Source organism: Passer montanus, unplaced genomic scaffold (genome assembly GCF_014805655.1).
Source record: "Passer montanus isolate IOZ18808 unplaced genomic scaffold, ASM1480565v1 scaffold23, whole genome shotgun sequence".
NCBI lineage: Eukaryota > Metazoa > Chordata > Aves > Passeriformes > Passeridae > Passer > Passer montanus.
In genome coordinates, this window is record NW_024366926.1 from 6,113,693 (window position 1) to 6,133,048 (window position 19,356).

General features: G+C 40.0%; 1 protein-coding gene across 9 annotated transcripts in view; it reads left to right on the forward strand.

The window, feature by feature from the left end:
- PDLIM5 (PDZ and LIM domain 5) overlaps positions 1 to 19,356 on the forward strand; it is a 127,110-nt gene that overhangs the window by 83,575 nt on the left and 24,179 nt on the right. For 7 of the 9 annotated variants that reach the window (XM_039710600.1, XM_039710597.1, XM_039710604.1 and 4 more), the window contains one exon: positions 14,631 to 14,794. In XM_039710600.1, the coding sequence (XP_039566534.1) occupies positions 14,631 to 14,794 (164 nt within the window). Of the gene's footprint in view, positions 1 to 3,116; positions 3,306 to 4,168; positions 4,256 to 5,013; positions 5,170 to 5,997; positions 6,130 to 14,630; positions 14,795 to 19,356 lie in introns of all 9 variants that reach the window. The other 2 variants (XM_039710596.1, XM_039710601.1) reach the window with 1 other exon arrangement.

Sequence of the window (19,356 nt, forward strand, 5' to 3'; positions counted from 1 at the left end):
AGAAGGAGAAAAATTAGATAAAAATGAGGAAATTAATGAACAATCTTGTGGATACTAATTAAAACAAGGTACAATATTTAGTGTGTGTATGCTGTCAGTGGGTGTCCACCTAAACTTGGAGTAACTTTTCAGTGGTCTCAACAAGTCAAAAGTGAATATGGCTTTAGAAATATAAAAGTAATTTTCTAAAGTGTGGGTTATGTATTTGTAACACAGTGATGTGCTGTGATGCAGTCACAGAAAAGTAGGAGATTCTCTTGCAAATTTCCTGTCCCTGGATAGTTTTACTGGCACTTGCCTTGGCAAATTGCTGGTGTTTTGGAGGTCATCTATGAGTACTAGACAGCAAGAGTAATTTTAGGTAGAAGAGAGCAACAGTACTTTGGAGAGTGATTGATTGTTGTTGAAGGTAAATAACATTTTCTCATGGTTTATCTTACATTGTGAAGGAGTTTTTGAGTTCTAGGTAGCATGCACAGGCACAAAGTCGTAACATGAACAAAGCTGTTCTTACAAACATGAGAATTAAATGAACAGTCCCTGGTCCTGCCAGACAGACATTCATGCTTGAATAAAGCATACAAGAATACACTGTTGCCTACACCTGTGTGGGCTTTCTGCAGCTGGAAAACTGTAATACTAAGGTTTGGGATTGACCAGTTTTAAACTGTTAAAGCAGCGTTCTCAACTAGCTGAGAGAAGAGGAAATCTGATATCAGTACAGAAGTCTATTTTGGTGTCTTTTGAGGACATTTTGGTTGTCTGGGAAAAGCAGGTATGTTCATGAGCTAGCATGAGCTTAGGCAGGATGGGATGGAGCTGGTTGGTGGGTACTTTGTTGGTGACATTTGGTTTGACCCAATACAGTAAAGAAGACTTGGTTGTGATGTTTTCAGCAGCAAATTCTCGTAGATTAACCAAGATGAAAAATACACACAGAAGTTGTATGACAATACTCCTGGTGAGTTTATTTTTAAGCAGAAAACGTGATGAAAAAGGCAGTGATAAAAGTACTACTTCAGTAATTGATTTTCATGTTTACCAGTATGATTGCACCTACTTGCCCCATCCATGGATGTGTTCAAGGCCAGGATGGATGGAGCTCTGAGCAAACTCTAGTGAAAGCTGTCCCTGCCCACAGCTGGAGGGTTGGAAGTAGAAGAGACCTTTAAAGTCCCTTCCAATCCAGATAATTTTATGATTCTGCTGAGCTTTAGATGCCTTACAGATACCACTGCAACAGCTACTGTGTTCTGAGTAAAAAGTCTTCTTTAAATCCTAGCTCTGCATCTGAGTCCAGGCAAAGGAAATGTAAATTTAATCTCACTCAAGACCTGTGGCTCTAAATTTTGTTATTTGGCAACATTAACCTAGCAAGAGAGCAGCTTTAAAATGTAAAATCTGAAATGCAGCTATGTTCATGGTGGTTCAGGATGAGAGCTAAAGTATTTGTACAAATATAGAAGTACTTGGTAAGAATTTTCTGCTCAAGGGCAGGAATTGGAGCAGCTTATACAGAGTGGTAGAGTGAAGATTTAGCATTGGGTGTGGGAAGGAGAACAAATTATCTGGTACAGTCTGGATTCTCCTCTGAACTGAGAGGTCATCAGGGTAGCAGTTACAGTTGATATTTATATTTTGTTACTGAGCAGATGCTGCTGCTTTTGTAATGCTCTTTTGAGTGGGAAATACAGAACATCTGGTCTTCAAATCTCTTTTTGCAAAATGGCAGCTATTGGAAAGCTGCATGGAGCAATTAATGAGTGCCATGTCAGGCTTTTAGTAAAGCAAAATGGAATCATCCAAGGGTGAGTAGACTTGCTCTTGCTACTGAAGCCTTGAATTTATTGTCAAGGACTGATCTAGGTCCTTATTTTCTGAATGGGCTCCATCTTTTCTTGGCTGAAGCGCTGTAAATTGTAGCCTCTACTTACCCACCAAGAAGGACAAAGCTTGCCGTGAAATGTATGGAGGATCTGGATTTGATTTCTAGATTAAAGTTAAGTGAGCTGCTTATAAGGTAGACTTCTTTTTTATTGTAGTTTTAGATCTTTATTGAAAGCTTTAAATAGTTGTATGTCTATATAACCAACTACTGTAAGTTATAGTGTATTATTACTCTATTTCATATATGCAATGTCCTCCTGTAAGTTTAACAGTAAAATATTTAAGAGCAATGACAACCTTTCCAGAAAGTTGCAAAAAGTCATCTTAAGAAGTAATCCTGGCAGTGTTGGACCATATAAACCACAGAATCTGGCACTTCCAGAGAAAGTGTATAACTAATATAAAACAGATGTGATGCCAGCAGGTCTTTAGATTGTATTTTATAGACATGCCTTTTACAGTCATGCAGACCAACTTTTATGTTTTCTTTTAATGCAATTGTTCCTGATATAAATACAAAGACGTAGTAATAAGTAATAATAGTTATTAGTCCTGATTTTTGTTGTGCACTTTCTCATAAGTGGCCAACCAGGAACATTCTCTGCAGAAGTTGTAGTCCAGGCTGACTGTACTAAAACTGTCAGTTTTTATGGTTATTTCAGTGTGATGACAAGCAAGAGGAAGTAAAATACGGGGGAGAGATATTGCTCTCTTGTGGTGAATGCTACTTGTCTTTCTGCTTTCTTTTATTATATAGACCTTTTGTCTGAGAACCATTTGCAAGTCTTAGGCAAGCATACACCTCATCTTCCCTTCAGTCATTCAGATTTTAAATGCCAGCAGCCAAGTAGCCTCAGTGTCTGAAGTGTCATGTCCTGACATTAGGTAGTTTCTTGTATACTGATTGTGCTCTTGTTCAAGTTTATTATCTTTTAAGTAACTACCCAAATAGTTTGGGTTTGTGGTTAAACAAGTGCTCAAGCTTTAGCTGTAAAAATGCCTCCAAAAATTGTTTTCAGCATGGTGTGATTCCCAGGGCATGAGTATTTGTTCCTACCGAAGGAGGTAAAAAAGCCCTCGTCTGCTTTTCACTTATTCTTCTTACAAAATATACAAAAATACCAGCTAGAAAGAATTGGCCATTGCTATTTTGTATTTTTAATCAAATGAGAAATTTCTTCTCTGTATAATGTCTCATTGTAATTACTCATGAAATTAACATCAACTAGGAAGATAACCGCGCCTGCTCCAGATGCAGCAACCTCTTTGCCGGCAGATGAAGCACCTCCTGTCCCCAAGATGTGTGCTGTGGCCACACAGACCACCGAGTTCCCCGTGCCTGCTGACCCAGCTGGGGGGCTGCCGTCTCCAGCCCTGCATGTGGGAGCAGCCCTCGGGCTGCCTCCTGCACTTGCCAGGTACATCCGAGTCAGCTGTGCTAGAAAGGTGCAGTCAGAAACTGTAATTTTGCACACATTGAGTCGCAGAGTGGTTTGGTTCACAAGGGACCTTAAGGATCATTTAATTCAAATGCTCCTGCCACGGGCTGAGGCACCTCCCACTAGATCAGATTGCTCAGGGCCCCATCCAACTGGAGGTGAACATTTCCGGGGCTGGGGTGTCCACAGCTTCTCTGGGCAAAGCTTTCCAATGCATCACCATCCTCATAGTAAAGATTTCCTTCCCAATACCTAATCTAAGTCTCTCTTCTTTAGGTTTAAAACCATACAGTTTCACCTGACTCTTTTTTTGGTGATGATGCTGTCCAGATGGAGCAGCTTAAAGGTTTCCTTACCCTCATCATGCTGTGGCAATTTATATAGTAATTAGAAATTTAAGTAGCTTTTAGGTAAAAGTTCTAAAAATAATTTTAAAATGAAAGCAGCCTTTTGATGGAGGAGGAAAGCAGTCATGGGTAGGAGACTCAGCTGGGTTTTTTTGGCAGAAGCTGGTGACATGAGGAGAATATAGTCACCCTTGCTACAAAATGTGTGTTTTTAAATTGTCCTGTATACCAAAGTTTTTGGAGGAGAATACAAGCTTTAACTTGTGTAGTGATGGGACATCCAGAATATAAGTCTTTATCAATAGGGAAAGAAAGTGTAGTAATTACCACTACAGGATACCTGAAAAAACCAGGATACCTGTTTTGTATGTTTGTTTATGGATAAGATAGCTTAAGGAAAAAAAAATAAATTAACTCCTGAGCCTTAGTTACTATTGCCAGAGGTGTAATAAGTGTTTGAATAATGACTTCTCTTCTCTTGCTGCTTTTGGGCAGGCATGAAGCATCTCTGCCTACTTGTGAAACAAATTCTTTCAATAAAATCTCAAGCTTTCAGTCTAAATCATCTGTAAGCCATACAAGGTAAATATTTTGAGGTATATCTACAGCAGGCTGCTAGGTGTAAGCAAGGTATTCAGGCATTGGTTTTGCATTGAAATCTGGGAAATGGTGTATAGTTCTGTAGGTATTTAGAGTGTTCTGTCCATCTTTGTAATTATTTTTAAAAAACCACAGCAATTCAGTGAATAATCTTGAAATTTTAAAATAAGAACCCAAGTTAGAGGTCAGAATTGTTTCAGTTATTTTGGAGCCAAGTCTGGGTTTTTCCACTTTTTTTTTTCCTGTTCAAATCCATTTCCACCCTTAAAATAAGTAGAGAAAATGAAAAGGGGGTTACACACTGAATTTTTTAAGAGTGGACCTGCAGAAGTTATATCACTAAATATTCCGGTTTACTGTTTATTATGAAAAAGAGGTCAAGGTAAATGATCTTCATGGCTAATTCTCTGTCCACACCATGGAGACTTAAATGGATCCATGTGGAGAGTTCTGGGCCCTGGTTCAGTGGGAATGACCCAGGAATGCAAGGCAGAGTCTATGATGAGGAATTTAAAGGCTTACAGATGCTAAATGCTCACTTGATGAGGGAATAGTTTCATTTGTGGGTGAAATCAAAATTGCTGTTCTCTATATTAGTATTCAAGTTGCTCACACATTGCCTGATGTCTCTGTGAGCTGGAAACTTCCATAACTCTCCAGTGGTTAATGTGGACTGGTGTTGTACTGTATCTCTGTCAATCTTTCCTACTTTCTCTGTTTTCTCCTGCATTGGCTCAAAGCTTCTGTGCTGCAAAAGTAATGCTGGAAGAGCCTTTGGGAAATCTGCCGATCCTTGGACCCTCTCCTCCTCCAGTTCTTTCTCCTTTCGAGCAGAGATCAACAATTAAGAGCATGGCTGCTGCTGCAGTGTCTGCTGCTATTGCTGTCCGGGCCAGGTAGACATCAACTTCAAAAGGAATGTTTTATAGGTTGGTTTAAGGAGGTTCCAGTTCACACAAGAATAATTGGTCCCTGGCAGAGTTGTGAAATCAATCGGCTCTGTCACAATACTGGGCAAGTCATTAGAATATGTCCACAGCTCCCATGCCCTATATATAGCTTAGCTGCTCTGAACCTTGGTGAGTAATTTTACCATTCTGTTCCTCATGATACCTGTTTTACAGTTCAGTTAGTAAATTAACTGTAAATAACATTTGTGTTACGTGAGTGACAAAGAATAATCTGCAACTTCAAGCAACTTTTTGATGCTTGAAAACAATAGCTTGCTGAGTTCCATCTAAATCTTTACTGCATTGCTTTTTATAAAGGCATGCTTAGAGCAAACATTTTGACAGATTTATCAGTCGTCCATTCATATCAGTAAAATACTTTTTAATAGGCAATAATACCCATATTTTTGTATTTCTAAATTGCATAGATGTTCTAGGCTGCTAATAAATTATGTACGTTAGAAAGCATACACAGAATCAGAAAACTAAAAAAGATGAAAAAAAATTCTCATTTATTTTACTGTTATTAATGGTAAAAACCTATGAAAAATATGCTTCTTGCACCTTAGTGGGTTGTCTTGTGCCTCCCCTGAATTGTGCAACCTCCACTTTGTGGGCTGCCTGTTTAGACATAATTCCTTCATCAGTTTCCCTGGGTTCAGTTTCTTCAGACAGGCTTTTCATAAGGGATTTTGGGTTATCCGTGGTCCCGGCCATCCTGAACTTGGTGTGGTCACCTCATTTGTTTGTGGGGTCTTTTTACACACTTGCTAGACTCTACGAGCCTAGTGCCTACCGCTCGCTGCTGGATGCCCTGCTCATCACGCCTGTCGCAAAGCCTCCCCTGCCAGCCAGCGCGCCCTCCAGGAAATCCACAAGCGCTCTGGAGTTGCCAAAGAGCAAGAGGTATTGTCCAGGTGTGGTGTGTGGTTGGCACTTAGGACTCGCAGGGAACTGGCTGCTCCTTCAAAGCACATTTCTGTTCTCTGCATGCTTGTGCCCGTCCTGGTCTTTGACATGAGGTTGCCAGCTCTAAACCCTGCTGGTTTCATCTCCTTGCACACCTGGACTAATGTGTGCACCCTGGACCTGCCAATGGTGTTTGTGCAAGTCCACCATACTAAAGCAGAGGTTTTCTTTCCTCACTGCCTTTAAGTGCCCCCTAATATGCATGGTGGTGCTTGTGTTGTGTGGTGAGCCTCTGAGGGAGGCAGTGTCACTCTACAGAGGCAGCTGGAGAAGAAACAAGAGATCCTGGCTTGAGACTTCTGTGTGGGTGAATTATTTGCCACAGTTCCTTGAGCAACTAAGCATCACTTTAGGTCATTTTTTTAAAGCTCACTCTGAATGTATAAAATAAATCAAATAACTGGCATGCAGGCCATCAAATGACTGTTTTAAAAATTATTTGCTGTCCAGGCCCTTTGTTCCAGTGCTGATTCTGTTCAGTGCACAGGACTGTTTGTTCTCCTTTCCTGACTGCAGCGATGTTAATGCTTGCTTCAGTGGAAAGCTGCTTTTATGACTTCAGCTGCAGAGGCAGGAGTTTGCTTGGTTATTTTACAAGACAGAGTGTATTAAATTGTACTAAGAAATAATGTATGAGTTTTCTTGTACCTATTTATAGTTTCACAAGGCTTAGACCCTTCTAGAGTTAAGGCCCAACTATAAGTAGAGCTAGATCCACTTGATGTAGAAACTTGTGTTGAGTAACAAGTATTAGTTCTTTTATTTCTGTTTTATGGCTTCCAAGGTGAACTCAGTCTCTAGAGAAGGTTAAAGTAGGCCTAACCTCAGGGAGGGGAAGTAGTTTATAGGACACAAACCACCTTTATTTGTATGAAAATTTCTAAATTGTAGCATATCCACTTGAAAAAGATAAAAAAGGAATGTTAACTGGATTGTAGTGATATAATACAACTTAAAATACCAATTTTTGCCACTGAATGATCTTACTAGAAAACCTTTTATGTATGCATTGAAAGAGAACTTCTTGAGGAGTTCTGATACGTGTCTGTGCACTACAGGTGAAGCCCAGTCCATGCCATCAGCAAGACATTATTCTTTAGCTGCAGTGTTTGTTTGGTGATACTTTAATAGAGTGAAAACAAATTCTCTGACTTCCCTTTTCTTTTTTCCTTCAGTCATTAATGTGCATTGTTTATAGCAAGTGAAGATAGTTTCCATTAATGTAATAATCTTTCTCCTTCCTGAATCTGTAACTGGCTTTCTGTTTGTCCATTGTTTGCTCACTGTATGGGGGAAGCTCTCCTGGTGTTGAAGATTTGTTTTTGGAGATGCATTCAGTGTTGGGCTTCCCAAAGTGTCTCCATTCAGTTGCTGTCCCTTACAAGTACGTGGGGCTGTGTGTTGGAAAAGGCAGCAAACAATTCATTCTTCCACAGCTGAAGTTTTGGAGGGTCTTAATCTGTTTTTCTCTTCCAACTGATAGAGCTGGAGAGAGATGTGCCACAGAGCCAGATAGTCTTTTGGGCAGGCTTATATGGTCTCTCTACACTGGGAGTAGAGAGACCATATAAGCCTGCCCAAAAGAATATTTCAGTAGTGGATATATATTGAGGTTGAATGGCGTAAAATAAACATCCATGGCTTTTTAGGCAGTTTTAAAGGTAACCTTTAAACTTGTGAAAAGTGTATTTTTCTCTTAAGCCGTTGCAATAGCCAGGCTATCCTGGTTATTCAGGTTGCTGCCACAAGGCTGTGGCATAAGATGCTAAAGGAAGATGATGATTTTCAGGCTGTTAGGGACGTCCCAAACAGGATATGACCTAAAATCCAGGACATGTGATACAGCAGTACAGTTAGTCTGAGAACACTGCATAAAACAGCATTTTAAAAAGGCTTTTTCGAGGAATAGCCAGTGTTGCTCTGAAGACAGCATACAACAAATGAGGGTAATGATTTCTGGTTTCCATATTAACATCCTTGGTCCTAAGCTGCTGCATTGGTGAGGAGGGAGAGGTTTCCAGTAGATAGAGCTGAAGAAATGAAGCTTTGTGCTGTCTTGTCCTGATGAATAAAGGACCACAGCCTTTGCTGTATGGCTTGAGAAACATGTAGGAGAAGAAGATAAATGTAGTGTCAACAACTACATAATTGTTACTGAATTCCAGCAAAGATCAAGCAAAACTAGTCAATTATGTCAGAAAAAAATAATAGATTTGAGAGAAATGTATTAATTGAGTGTGAAACTAGGTATTAAAATGTCTCTGCTTTAAAATCCATCTAGTGACATACTGTGAAATGTAAATGAATGTAATGATGGAAAGCTATTTTAAATGGCAGCTCACTTCATTCCACAATGAAATAGTTGATAAACAGAGCTGAAGTCTTATGTCCCATAACTAAAGAGATAATTATACAACAGAATGCAGTGGACTAACTAGTTCAAATAGAACTAGGTCTGTTTGGCTCAACCAAGGAAACCAAGTAATAAACTGCTTTGGAGTTTTCTGGCTCATATATTTCAGAACTTTCATGAAAAGGTGATGAATCTATTTTACCAAGGTAGCTTAGGCTTCTTTGCATTATCTCTGGGGACAAACTCAGGAAGGTTATAGCTATAACAAAAACAGGGTGTTGATTCTCTTCTGCAGTAAGGTTCCTCCAGATATATTTCCCTTTTATCCCTCTCACTTCACTGACTCTGCTCCAAAAAAGCTGGCTGTCTAAAACTGCTCTGTACTGGGTAGCTGCCAGAGTACTTGACCTTTTTCTGACTTAGTAACTGGCCTGAGGTGGTGGTGAGCATCCACACGTTTTCTTCCCCACCAGACTCCTCTGTAATGGGCTTTTTTTGAGGTGTATAATAGCTATGCAGTCTTGCACTAAGCTAAGTGTTTCATCCTAATGGCAGCAGGGATGGCCTTGAGTTTATGGGGCTTGCGTGTTTTCTAACAAACGACACATATGCAGCACAGGAAATGATGTATTTAATGTCTTGCGTGAGCAAGAATTGGAGCTCTGCCTTAAAATTAAATCTCAAGGCAGAAACACTGGGAAATTTTGGGAAACACTAGCAAGAATGGGTGTTGACAACTCTTTTGTTTTTGGCATGGCTTTTGGTTTATCTTCCTGATGCTATGCTACATTCAATTCCTTTTAAAAAAATGGTAGTCTTGTCTTGTGAGATGAGCACTGGTGTTAACTCTGAGAGAATACATACTCTGAAAGGTGCTTTGAGTTATTTCTGTGATAGGGCACTGCTTACAGAGGGGTTACATACTCCCTCCTGTAATGTGATATAGAAATACCTCCACCCAGATGATTTTCTCTGCTCTTTTTTTTTTTTTTTTTTTTTTTTGCTTTGCTTCTTTCTAGCAAGATACTGGAGCACTGTTAGGTTAAGATGAAATATAAACACTGGCTTGTAGTAAGGAGAAGGTCAGCACTCAGTGCTTCTTGGCTTCTGTTTCTCTATTGTTACACCAGAAAACCATTGCAAAAAGCCATCTGTATTTCCCTTGTTCATGGAGTTTTTTTGTCATTCTCATACCTACCTTTATCTGGTTTCCTACATATATATTTTCAACTATTGTGTATTTCGATACTGGACAAAATATAGCACATGATTTGTATGTCAAACAATTGAAACTTGAGATCCAGGTCACAGAATTCCTGGCTATCTGGAGAAAGCATTTACAAACTGTCCTTCAGATAGTACATGAGCTGTACTGTCAGCAGATTTCCTCAACCACAGGGGACTTGTGCCCTACTTCCACAGTTTTTCTGGACAACAGAACAAGTTGGTTTAACAAGATACTTAAACCATCATTTATAGCTGCAGAACTATTAGTAAAATACTCATGTACCTGACTGAGCTCTGTGCTCAACTGATAATTTTTACAGATGGATAGCCAATATCTTGGGCTTGCATGAGGAGAAGGTCCCACCAAATCCCTTGAACCTGTTTGGGAAAGTCGAAGTGACTTGGCCCTTGTTATCACCTTAGTGCTCTTAGAAGTTACATGACAGAGAGCTCAATTCCTTTTCAGTTATTTAACAGGTTCTCCTTTGGCTAAAAACATCTCCATCATTAGCTTCCCCAAAGAATGTGTGAAGAAATTGTGGGCAGCATTGTATTGGAGTTGCCATGGAAGGTTGGAGGGAGGTTTAGGCATCTATAGCTCCAGATCATGTGTTTTTATTCTCTGGTGTTTTGTTTGTTTGTTTTCTTGGGGTTTGGTTGGTTGGTTGGCTTTTTGGGGTGTTTTTGGTTTATTGGAGTTTTGTTTGGTTTTGGTTTTGTTTGTTGGGTTTTTTGTGAGTTTGAGGTTTTTGAGGGAGGAAGAGCATCAAAACCTCTAAATACATTCAGAAGGATTTTTCAGTGCAAATTTCTTAAAATGCCTCTGAAATGCATTCAGCCTGGTCTCTGAAAAACTGGTGCTTATATCAAGTGTAACTTGGACCCACTTCCTCCCTCACAGGAGGAGGAATTACTACTTGTTTTTTCTAGTTTTTGTTTCCCCCAGTTTTCCACAGTGCTTGTGTTGACCAGGAGACAGGGTAAGTCTGAGGAGCCTTTTGTGAGCTCTGAATAAAGTTTGCACTGGCACTGGAGCCTTGTGTGTCCCCCTCAAGCCTCTTGACTTGTTCAGTAGAAATTTGTTTTCCATACACACACTTACTTTGATAAAATAAGGCTGCACTGTGTGGTAGGAGCTGTTCTCCATGGAATTTCAGGCGTGTCTGTTAAGTATAAGCTAGCATATGTAAAAAATAGAGAGGTGTCTTTGGCTTGCTTCTTTGCCAGACATTTTTCTTGAGCTGTTTTTGCAATCTGTTTCCCTTGCAACACACTTCCAGAATTATTTTGATTAATCTTCCCATAGCTTATTAATCTAACTTCTCATGGGTTTTCAGGACACAAAACTGAGTCTGACAGACTCATGTTTCATCATTCCTTGGTTCTTGCAGTGTTAAAACCCCTTGACCAAAGGCTGACAGCAGAGCATTCACAGCTCGCAGGAAATGTTAGCTTGCAGGGATGAGCCTCATGTTTGCATTAATTTTTATTTTGGAAAACATTGATTTTTCCAGTAAGTATTCATCAGGTGGAGAAGGAGGAGTTTAAGAGTTGTGGAACAGAGTTAAAATGTTAATGCTAGAGGCAGAAGGGTAGGTGTGTCATTAATAATATTACTAGTGTTCTGACATCGAAATGTTCTTGACCTGCAGCTGACCTGTGAGTGTCAGCTGGGAAGTCTGAGAAAGTGCTCACACAGAGCTTGGTAAACAAATTAGGTTTATCATTCCTCCCTCAGCTTCCCAATGACGACATTGAAAAGCAGGTGGGAGCTCTCTTCCATAATATATTTATTTTCTTAAATTTCAGTATATTTTTTTTGTCTCTTCAAATCCTGTATTTTCTAGATGGTGAAACTTGGGGGTCATCATTGTACAATATCCTAGTGAGTTGCAAAATACTAGTTGGACTAAATGTGGGCATTTTACAGCCATTTGTAGAAGATAAGTGCGCTTCTGGAAGGATCATCACTGTATTTGTAAACTGGAGTTTGAGTGTTTATCATGTAGAAAAACATGAAGTAAAGTGTTGATGAATTAACTTTGCAGCATGATTTCAAGTTCAGTTTAAAAGGTTGGACCTCTTCTGAGGGAGATGCTGGTGAGGGTGCAGTGCATCTTTGAAAGTGAGATAAAGATGTGTTTGGTTTCTTTTTCTTGGGCCAGTTCTCATAAGCCCTCAAAAGGAAACTAACACACCCAAGAATAGCTTAGCTATTACCTTTTGGGGGCATATAATAAGCAGGATGGCTTCTGCTGCAGTGTTAGAAACAGAAAAGGTTTAATAAAAGGCAAAATAAGAAAGAGAAAAACTCGAGCCAGGTACAGAGGTCTGCTCCTGGTATAAACACCTCACAAAAGCCCTTCAGTTCTTTTGTTCTCTTCTTTTCTACCTGATGGGCCAGGTGGGACTTTTTGGCTTGTGTCCAATTAGATGACCTCGAGTTTTTGGTGAAGTGTCTGAGATCCTATGAGGTGGCTTTTCCCTAATCGGTGAGAGAAACTTGTGGGCTTCTTTCCTTTTTTGGGGGACAAAGGCTAGTTTTGCCACTCTTGTCATTAGGGGGCACGCTCCTACAAAGATGGGTCTGTCTTTCTGCAGAGAACACTGTATGTGCACTTGCAGCCAACTGATTGGAGGCTGTAATTCCAGAAAAATGGTGCGTTATTTCATGCCATAGGTGGGCCATATGGCACAGTAGAGACTTGCCAAGCTGCAGTAGCAGCCTGCCTGTTAAATTGACAGGCTGAGCTAGTGGCTTGAGTTTATTCAATTTTTGCTTTGAAGAATCAGACATGCAATGCAAAGGGTGTCCAAGACCCCTCAGAAGTTTTGCCCTGAGGCCAGTAACATCCTTTCTGTCTGAGTGATGGCTTCAGGCTTTTCCCTTAGGAAGCTTCTTGCTTGAGGCTCCTGGCACGTAAACTTCCAGAGATGATAAAAAAACATCAGAGGTAGCTTATTACCTGGGTTTATAATTGTCTTTTAGTTCGGGATCATTGGGGTTTCACCTTATTTCTAAATGAAAGCCTGAATGTCTCCAACATTCTTTTGCTTCAGGAACTGGCATGCCATGTCATTGACAAGCCATGGAATTTGACCACAAAAATGGCAACAGTAGAGTTTCCAATTAGAATTGCAATGAGCCTTGTGGGCCTTCCTCCGAGTCTGCTTCCTTGCCATCTTCTCCCTGGAGGGAACCATTTTTGCTTGTCTGAAATCCATTTTTGCTTGTTGAGTAGCCTCTGCTTTTAAAAGATAGCTGCTGAGTCAGCAGGATTTTTTTATTTCTGACTGATGATTTGTATTATTTATGACTTATATATTCCAGACAAAGGCAGTGAAGAGGTGCTAGACTTGAAAAGTTATTTGACAAGCAGTAATGAGCCTCTTGGATGGAGAAGGAGGAAACTTTCTTTTTTTAGCACTAACAGTGCTAACAAGGAATTCTTAAAGTTGCAGTGGGGCTCTGGCCTCGAATGGGTTTGATGGGTTGCATGTCAAATATATTCAACAGTACAGAATGTTTCTGTACAGGATGTTTCTATAACAGTGAAGTTGCAGACCTGCACTTTTTTTCATTGTGGAAGCTAATCCTAAACTACCTTGTCATTTTCAACCACTGCTGCCTCTTCACATCAGAGGGTACTTACCTATCCTTTTTCTTTCAGTTTGCATTAGCACTTTTATACCCTGTATCTCCACTGCTTCAAAATCTGCGTGTTGTAAAAACTTGGAACATATGTCTCAAAGGAATCTAGTGTGCACCTTCAATGCCTCCATTTTAGCTGTACAAATGTCTTTAAATATCTTTTCAGCATTTGAAGATAATGGTATGCAAGGTCTCAATTTGTGCTTCTCTGGGCTTGTGCACACTGCATACAGCAAATCCACCAGTCCTGGTGCAGCACAACTACTGCTGTTGCCAAAAGCCTGCAATTGCCATAGCTGTAACTCATTAAACTGAACATTCAGATTTATTCTCCAAACTGTGAATAACTTTTTTATCCCTTACCTGGAAGAAGATTCTAAATGGATGAATTATTTACCCTGTAAATCTAGAGACAACATCAACAACAACAAAAATAAAAAATCAAGGTTATTAACCTGTGTTTTGGCCTCATGGTGTGTTCAAGTTGTTGCATGTCATACAGGCAAGGCAATACTGTGCATGTGCAACACTTGTAAAGTAAAAATAGCTCGTGGATTTTTACTTCACAAACTTGGCACAATCTGTAATTCTGGGAATGACCCTGGTGAAAATACACATGGTGCACATGTGCTGTAAATTTGTTTTTCTTCAATAGAAGAAAGAATACAAGGCTTCTAGAGTGTTATCGATGGGTTTCTAAATTGTGCAAAATATGTTTCTGGAATGGTATTTCAGCTTCCCAAAGGCAAGTGAGAAATGAAAAATTTTCCTGCTATCAGTGTAATTAGCGGCTACTTGCACTCCATGTGGATTGTGATTGAGTTCAGTTTTCATCATGTGTGTTTTTAAAGGGCTAAAAGAGTTCTGCCAACCCTTGAAGTATAAAAGCAGCTGTAAAGTGCTCTAAAGAGGCAATATAAAATATCATGCATGTTGTTTAATGACTAAAGAAACTACAACTCTTTTAAAATTAAAATTGTGAAGGGGTTCAGTTGACTCTATTGACTTTTGGCAGACCTTACTCAAATGTCCAGTTCTTAGAAAGCAGCTTCAGGGTGTAACTACCACAGCATTGTTGGTGATGACAGACTAGTGGGTGCTGCATTGTTGCACTGGGGTGAGGGAATGTCACTCCACATCTCTATTTCACAAGTTCTCCTGTTCTAGCAAGAGACATTTATTTACTCTTCCCTCGTTTCTGAACAGTGATTCCCTGGAAGCTGCCCAGCCTGCCCCGGTGAGGAGTGTCCCTGCCTGCCAGGACAACGTGGATGTGAGACCTGCTCCTGCCAACTCCTCACCTGCTGCAGTCCTCAAGCCAGTGGCACCCCTGGGTTCTGCCAAGGGCTGGCAGCCTCCAAACCAAGCAGGTAACTTCCAGAGAGGCTTTTCCTTGGTGACCTAAAGACCTTTGGATGGCTCAGGAAAACAAACTTCACCTTGGGCGTAAAAACAACAGGCTTCAAATGGCTGTTTGTGAGTTTTGACAACAGGCCAGTTTGCTAGGAAAAGAGGAGCAGAAAAAACAATTTAGCTGTTTTAGTAAACCAGTAGCTCTTTATAAGTACCCTCATATATGCAATTCATTTCACAAACAAGCAAAATCCGTTGCCTTACACCTGTATTAAAGGCATTTATGCCAATCCAATATATGTATATACACCCCACAGTTTCATCTTGGTGCTTCCCATGTGACCGTAGATTCAAGCATATCCCATGCTATTTCAGGTAGGAATATCGACATATGTTGATATTATGCATATATATGGGTTTTCCAAGTGATCTTTTCAGAAGTACTAATTAATTTAAAAAAGATAAAAAAGGCTGAAGCACTAGAGTGTTTATGTATTGGACATCTGTAGGTTTTATTTGAGCAGGGTGCCATATTATTATGTAAGTTTGGGTTACAGAGATTTGTGTAAAAATTCTTACAAGGACAATTCACATAGCTACTACCTTTGAATGAACTTTGGTGATTTCTAAACCTTTGAACCCACACCAGAATGTGTTGTATCTGGAAAGCATTCTGTTTTCTTTATGAGCACTCCTGTGTTATTAAATAATACAGATACATTTGTATGTGTAACTGTGTACTTAGGTTTTCATAGTATTACATGCAGTAGTTACTTGGGGTAATTTTTTAAGCTGAATCAGTCTTTGATGCTGAATTAAATTTGTGTAGTAATTTTAAAGGATCTGGGAAATCTGTATTATTAATTAAGCTTTAGCTTCAGATTTTTCTTGCTAATATGACATGAGTAGTCTTGATTCTCTTTCTGACAGGATCAATTATGCTAAATCGTTCTATTAGTTTGGTTTTATTCTGTGTAAGGGTTTTCCTTCTTTAGAAGTATATCCAGTCTCAAAATGGAACTATAGAAGCCCTGGCATGAAAAAAAAGAAAAAAAAATACGGTGTTAATGCTGAATGTTTTATAATGGCTTTGTCACTTCTATTGAATGTCTGCTGTGGTTGGTAGCAAATGGATGTATTTTGATTGGGCTATGCAGTTCTGTAGGAAGCCTCAAGATGGCAATGCACTGTCATTGCTGTACTTTCCTGGAAATAGTGAGTCTGCTAATGAAGGCAAGGTAAAGATTTCTTAAAATTTAGATCAGTTTAATTCTAGCACTGTTTTACTTCTCTGAGTTAGCTAGCATTAAAATGAAAAAAAAATCTCAAAACAACAGAAGCCCCAACACTTTTTAAAGTAATGTTTTTGGTAGTATGTGTGCTTAAAGCAAGCTTTTGTGGTCATGTCATAATCCTGCATTTTTGTAAGTGACTGGTTGTGCTTCACAGTTGATATGACTGTCTGTCTCACCAAGTGATGAATTATTTAACTTGCATAGAAACCACCCATCAGTTTGGAGTTTCTGTAGTACTACACTCATTTTTAGTATGTTGGTAGGTGTTTCACTGCTAAATCCTACTAGTGTGCTCTAGTATTAATATGAGTCAGGTGTATGAAATAGCCCTTTTTTGTTTAAGATGTTCATGAATGAGAGAGTTTTAAAGAGATTACTTACATTGCACTTGATTCTGTAGTGCTCTGAAAATCTATGCCTATGCTCTTGCATAATGTGAATTTTTTTTTTTTACATCAGAGATACCAAGTAGGCAGGTGAGAGGGAAATCCAGGCAGAGAATTTTTGATTATTATGTTCCAGAACAGCTTAAAGAAAGTTTAGAAAGTTCATACTGGCAGCGAAGCTGGTGAGAAGAAATGATGATGAGGATGTCAGCTTTGTGCTGTCTTGATGAAGGGTTTTGAGATGCACTGCTTAAGTTCCAAAGAAGCAAAGCTGTTATCTCTCCCCAAACATATTGGGGGAGCCAGAAATAAAAGCTGTAGGAGAAGGAGGCATTGAAAACTCAAGAGTTCCCTAAAACTGGAGAGTACAGGGAAGATAATGCAGCAGTGTGAATGGCAGCTGCCCAGGAATTAACAGGGTGGGAGGAGGTATGATGTCCCAGGTGCCAGAGGAGCTTCAGTTTACATTTGCTTCTTAGGAACACAGAGAGTCACCCATTGCTATGGGAAACCAGTCTGTGCTTGTCCCCTGTAGGTGGAACAGCAGTCAGGTAAAACTCTTTTGTTTTTATCAATTTTTATCATCTGACTAATTTTATCAAAACATTTGTAATTGAATGTTTTGATAAAATTAGTCAGATGTTGAAGAAAAAAAAAAGACTATAAGTGTTTCAGAGAATGCTTGGACTTCAGTTCTGCTGTTTCTTTGCAGTCTGTGAGCATAAAGTTTTCCTTAAAGTAAAATTTCCAGTACTCCTCAGGCCAAACAAAATTTGGCTTCATAGGCCATAAGCCTGACAAAGTTTTAGACAAAAAAACTCCTTTGATTTCATAGCTGAAGTCTACCTTAGGAAATAATTAGAAGGAAGATACAGTCTCATGTAAATGTATAATGGTATGCTATTAATAGCAGAAATGTATTGGGAGCACAGTTTTGTAGCTCTGATACCACTCACCCTTCTAATGAATATTGTGTATAACACCAAGTTGTTTCCAAAGCAAAATAGTAATGTCATAGGATTTTGTTCATGCCTGGGGAAGCTGTAAGATGCTGATTGATGGTGTGGCATGAAGATTACCAGTGATTTTATTAAGTTGTCTGACTACAGAGGTATGTCATTTGGGTAGATGACATCTTTTCAATTATTAGTTAGAAAGATCTCTTTCTTGTATAGGTCACCCAGAGAATACTTTGTTGGTTTGGTTTTTTTTTTAAATAAAAGTATTATGACTTTTTTTTTTTTAAGCTTCACTGTAGGGGTTTGGGGTGATTTGTTGATTGTTATGGGTTTTTATTTTTTTGAGATTGTGCAGAGATGCCTGAAGGTGTCAGAGGGATTTTGTTGTGAGATATGAGCGATTTCATCATCTGGCAACATGATGGTTCAAAGTTGAATGGCAGAGATAGTGAACCTGAAGATGGTTCAGGGATTGGGTTTCTCTCTACAGAAGTCTCATGTGAGTGGATCTCACAGTGATAGCACCTTTGGGCCTGAATTATCCTCATTGGCTTGTGGGGGCCATTCATGGAGTACCCATGGACGTTACTATGCTAGTTGTCCACTATGTTGGTAATAGAGGTTTTATTCCTCTTTGGAACAAAATCCTAATATTAGAGGATCCCTCAGTTTGCTAGTGGAGATGAGAGATGGCTGCCTCATGCTTTCTTTTAAGGCATGGGTAAGAAGCTCGATAATCTTCAATTTTTTTTCTGTTGTTGAAATAAGAAAAACACACTGTTATAGTGTGTTATATGTGCAGACTAGAATTTATAATAGTTCTTGCTTCATTTTTGTTGAGCTTCATTATGAAGCTCTGCTCACCTACCAGATGCACAAGATTTTTACAAGATTATTTTAAATTCAAAGAATGGAATAACCCAGAGCATCCTGGCTACCTTGCAGTGAGCTAGTCTATATTTGATAACTATGACTCTACACTTGCATAGCATGGCTCACCCCCAAGGAGCCCCAAAGCACTTTCTAGTCCTGGGCAAGGACACGGTGCACGCACAGGAATGGCTTTCACTCACCACTGCCACGCAGCCACCTCGTGGGTGAGAGATGACAGCTGCTTGTCAGCGTGCCGTGACATTCCACGGCAACTTGAAAGGAAGCGAATAGCACCGTGGCAAATTGAGGCTGCTGGGACAATCTCAGAAGGTGTTACTGCCTGGACCAGCTGGAGTCAGTCCAGGAGACAAACTGTTCTCAGGGAGAGTGTAGCAGGATCGGTGATGGTCAGAAGCAGTCAGGACTTCCAGTGTTACCTTTCTCACATGAAATTGCCTTCTTATACCTGACATCTTTCCAACCTTTTGCTGGGGGGTGAGCTGCTGAGGCATGGGGACCATAGGGGCTGTGTGCCAGGCACAGCACTGCCAGTCCCACACCCTGCCTTCCAGTACAGGAGCTGGGCAGGCAGCATCCCGCTCGCTTGTGGGGTCCCGTGGGATGGCAGGGGGACTGAGGGGAGCTGTTACAGCTGGTGGCCAGAAAGGCTGGTTTGCTTCTTGGAAAGGAGAGTTTCATTGCAGTCGATGCCCTTTGTTCCTCCTAGGCTTTGCAGTTGAGTCAGAGGAATGGGATGGGGAAGGTTTGTGGTGGAAGCATTCAAAGCTGGTGTTTTAAGTGACCCTTTACTCAGCTGTGCCAGTTTCCTTGTTCCCAGGGTCTCTCTCAGCCTGGTATCACTGGGATATATAATCCCCTTACAGCAGAGCTGCTAGGGAATGTCAGCATATTTTGCAATACGCACAACTGTCAGTTGCCTAATCCTGAGCAAGCACATATGTTAAGCACATGATCCCTTCAGCAGAGGGAACACACTTAGAAACGGCTGCAAGCACATAAAAAGTACTCCCCAGACAACTTTGTTTTAAGAATTCTGCTGTTTCCT